The sequence below is a fragment of the Salvelinus sp. IW2-2015 genome, unplaced genomic scaffold (assembly GCF_002910315.2).
Source record: "Salvelinus sp. IW2-2015 unplaced genomic scaffold, ASM291031v2 Un_scaffold6571, whole genome shotgun sequence".
Taxonomy (NCBI): Eukaryota; Metazoa; Chordata; class Actinopteri; order Salmoniformes; family Salmonidae; genus Salvelinus; species Salvelinus sp. IW2-2015.
In genome coordinates this window covers 11,814-13,014 of record NW_019947833.1, presented here as the reverse complement: position 1 = coordinate 13,014, position 1,201 = coordinate 11,814, and the positions used below count along the sequence as shown (strand labels likewise).

Genomic DNA, 1,201 nt, shown 5'->3' with positions numbered 1-1,201 from the left:
GTTAGATCCCAGTGTTCGGTGGAGCTGCGGAGCCTCTGATGGGCCACCCCCTGTCGGCAGGCTCCTTCCACGGGCAGGATGGGCTGGGGGACGCCCCTGACCCAGATGCCCCGGGCCTGGAGCTGCTGCAGACAGAAGGGGCTGTGGAAGCCATCATCAGGCTGGTCAATGAGAACCCTGGAGAGGTCGGTAACAAAGGGTTCCTAGGCTAAAACCAAACCCCAGCACCCCTAGATCTATAAGAAATGTCTTTGCATTGGGGCTTGGAATCCAAACAACAAGGTATTTTGGTATTTTACTAGGATCCCCATTAGTTGTTGCAAAAGTAGCAGCTACTCTTCCTGGGGTCCACACAAAACATGAAACATAATACAGAATGACATAATACAGAACATCATTAGACAAGAACAGCTCAAGGACAGAACTATACTTTAAAAAAGGCGCACGTAGCCTACATATCAATGCATACACACAAACTATCTAGGTCAAATAGGGGAGAGGCGTTGTGCCATGAGGTGTTGCTTTATCATTATATCAGCCCTCTGATTACAATGAAGAGCAAAACGTGCCGCTCTGTTCTGGACCAGCTGCAGCTTATCTAGGTCTTTCCTTGCAGCACTGGACCACACGGCTGGACAATAATTAAGATTAGACAAAACTATAGCCTGCAGAAATTGCTTTTTGGAGTGTGGTGTTAAAAAAGCAGAGCATCTCTTTATTACGGCTAGACCTCGCTCCATCTTTGCAACCATTGAATCTATATTTTTGACCATGACAGTTTACAACCTAAGGTAACTCCAAGTAATTTAGTCTCCTCAACTTGTTTAACAGCCACACCATTCATTACCAGATTCAGCTGAGGTCTAGCACTTAATGAATGATTTGTCCCAAATACAATGCTCTTAGTTTGAGATGTTCAGGACCAGTTTATAACAAGAAGGTCTAGTGCTTCGTTGTCCCTTCATTGTAGATGGATTGACTCAGTGTTGTTTCTCTGTCTAGGTGTGCCTGGTAGCTATGGCCCCGTTGACCAACCTGGCCCTTGCAGTGAAGATTGACCCCACCCTCCCTCAGAAACTCAAAGGTCTCTTCATCATGGGAGGCAACACTGACTGTAAGGGCTTTGTGTCTATTCAGGGGCGAAGGGTAGAGCAGAACCACTGTGTTTCTGCAGTTGGGGGCAAGTGCTGAGGGAACAGGG

The 1,201-nt window shown here is 47.0% G+C and overlaps 1 protein-coding gene across 1 annotated transcript; it reads left to right on the top strand.

Annotated features, from left to right (window-relative positions):
• Positions 1-5: 5 nt before the first annotated feature.
• Positions 6-1,191, top strand: LOC112078949 (uncharacterized; the record flags this gene model as incomplete). Its single annotated transcript, XM_024145052.2, has 2 exons — positions 6-185; positions 1,003-1,191. Coding segments are annotated over 2 exons (369 nt in total), but the record flags the coding sequence as incomplete, so codon positions are not given.
• Between the last annotated feature and the right edge of the window lie 10 nt (positions 1,192-1,201).